This window comes from Terrapene carolina, unplaced genomic scaffold (genome assembly GCF_002925995.2).
Source record: "Terrapene carolina triunguis isolate 2854851 unplaced genomic scaffold, T_m_triunguis-2.0 Scaffold10301, whole genome shotgun sequence".
Lineage (NCBI taxonomy): Eukaryota > Metazoa > Chordata > Testudines > Emydidae > Terrapene > Terrapene triunguis.
In genome coordinates this window covers 2,547-4,197 of record NW_020674652.1, presented here as the reverse complement: position 1 = coordinate 4,197, position 1,651 = coordinate 2,547, and the positions used below count along the sequence as shown (strand labels likewise).

The window sequence follows — 1,651 nt, the reverse complement described above, 5'->3', positions numbered from 1 at the left end:
AGAACTGCTCATGAATAAACATAAACTCGTGTAGCCCTGCTGGGCGGCCTGGAGATGATGGAAATAAATCATCCCAGTGAGCAAAGAGCAGCTCCTAATAATGTACATTCCCTGACACAAAACCCAGATCCTCTAGTGTGGGCCCTTAGATGGGAGAATGGAACTTTGCAGAATCCCCCCATTTCCTCCTTAGCTCTGCCCTAGTTAGCTCCAGAAATGGTTAATCCTGGGCAAAGTGTATTTATTGCCCTCTCCTCCTTCTCAGAAACTGCTGAGTTGGTTTCTGATCAATGTGAGTGATCAATGACCCCTCAGACAAAGCAGGGAAATGACAGGCCGAAAGGGGAAGGATTGGGAAAGTTACAAATAACTGAAAATGAGGGGTTAGAATGGAAACTGTCGCACAGTTTGAACTCCAGCAGCCTCCACTGCGAGCATTCAAATGAAACCTTGATCCTGGCAGACGGTCATTGCTGGAGTGGAGCTGAGCTAGTGACCTTATAGAGCAGGAGCTCCTCACTAAAGGATGGTTTCTCCTCCCACGTGCCCAGCTCTCTGTGATCATAGGACCCAATCAGATAAGAACAAACTAGAATAAAGGTGGAGCTTAGATGCTTCCCCCCAAGAGGATCAATATAAGGGGCAGAGACTGTCAGCCCTTCTCAGTGGATCTGGCTGTTTTCTCCTAAGGGCCCAAAATCTCCTCATCATGCTCTGGGCTCCCCTCATCCTCCTGCTGGGGACGTGGTGCACAGGTGAGAACAAGGGAGAGCGGGTTAAATAAGTTGCTGCTGAAGCCAATGCACCACGAGATTCAGTAGTGGCTGGGGACTGACAGGGAGGTGTTGATAAATTTCCACCATATTTTCCAGGTTCCAGCTCGCAGACTGTGGTGACTCAGCCGCCTTCAGTGTCAGTGTCCCCAGGAAACACCGTGAAACTCTCCTGCACCCTGAGCAGTGGGACCAGCATCGGTGACCACGTTGTGTCCTGGTACCAGCAGAAACCTGAGAATTCTCCACGATACCTGCTGTATTACTATTCAGAGTCCAACAAGGGCCAGGGCTCAGGGGTCCCTGCTCGATTCTCTGGTTCCAAAGACACGTCCAGTAACGCCGGCTATCTGACCATCTCCGGGGCCCTGGCAGAGGATGAGGCTGATTATTACTGTGCTGTGCGGAAGAGTGGCACTGCTGTTCCACACAGTGATACAGACAGATGGGGAAGTGAGACAAAAACACCCTTCCCTCCTCTCCCTGGCCTGGGCCCTGTGCAAAGTTCACCAGTTGCACAGTTTTGTCTCTGGCTGTGACAAATCACACAGCAGTTTGTGACCAGGAAATTCAGTCCATACAGCTATTTCCGGCTCCCTCCTCATTCGCCTTCTGCAGGATGGGGACTATCACCTTCTTCTCCCTAAGACTCAGCATCCCCTCTGCTATCAGAGTGGGGAGCGAGAGACAACACTCCTATCACAGCCATAAGTGTCAGCACAATTTAATTCCTTCTCAGATCTTCCCCAAGGACTCAACAAAGACAATGGAGTCAGGCCCTGAGATTTCTGATGCAGAAACACATCAGAGGCAGAGGAGTGGATGTGTATAGAGGGGAATGGGGCATGAGGCACCACACATAAGGAAACCAAGAGCTA

General features: G+C 50.5%; 1 gene segment (V, D, J or C); it reads left to right on the top strand.

Annotated features, from left to right (window-relative positions):
- Nucleotides 1–681: 681 nt before the first annotated feature.
- On the top strand, nucleotides 682–1,226 carry LOC112123580 (the record flags this gene model as incomplete). The annotated part of the segment is given in 2 exon segments: nucleotides 682–755; nucleotides 873–1,226. Coding segments are annotated over 2 exon segments (400 nt in total), but the record flags the coding sequence as incomplete, so codon positions are not given.
- Between the last annotated feature and the right edge of the window lie 425 nt (nucleotides 1,227–1,651).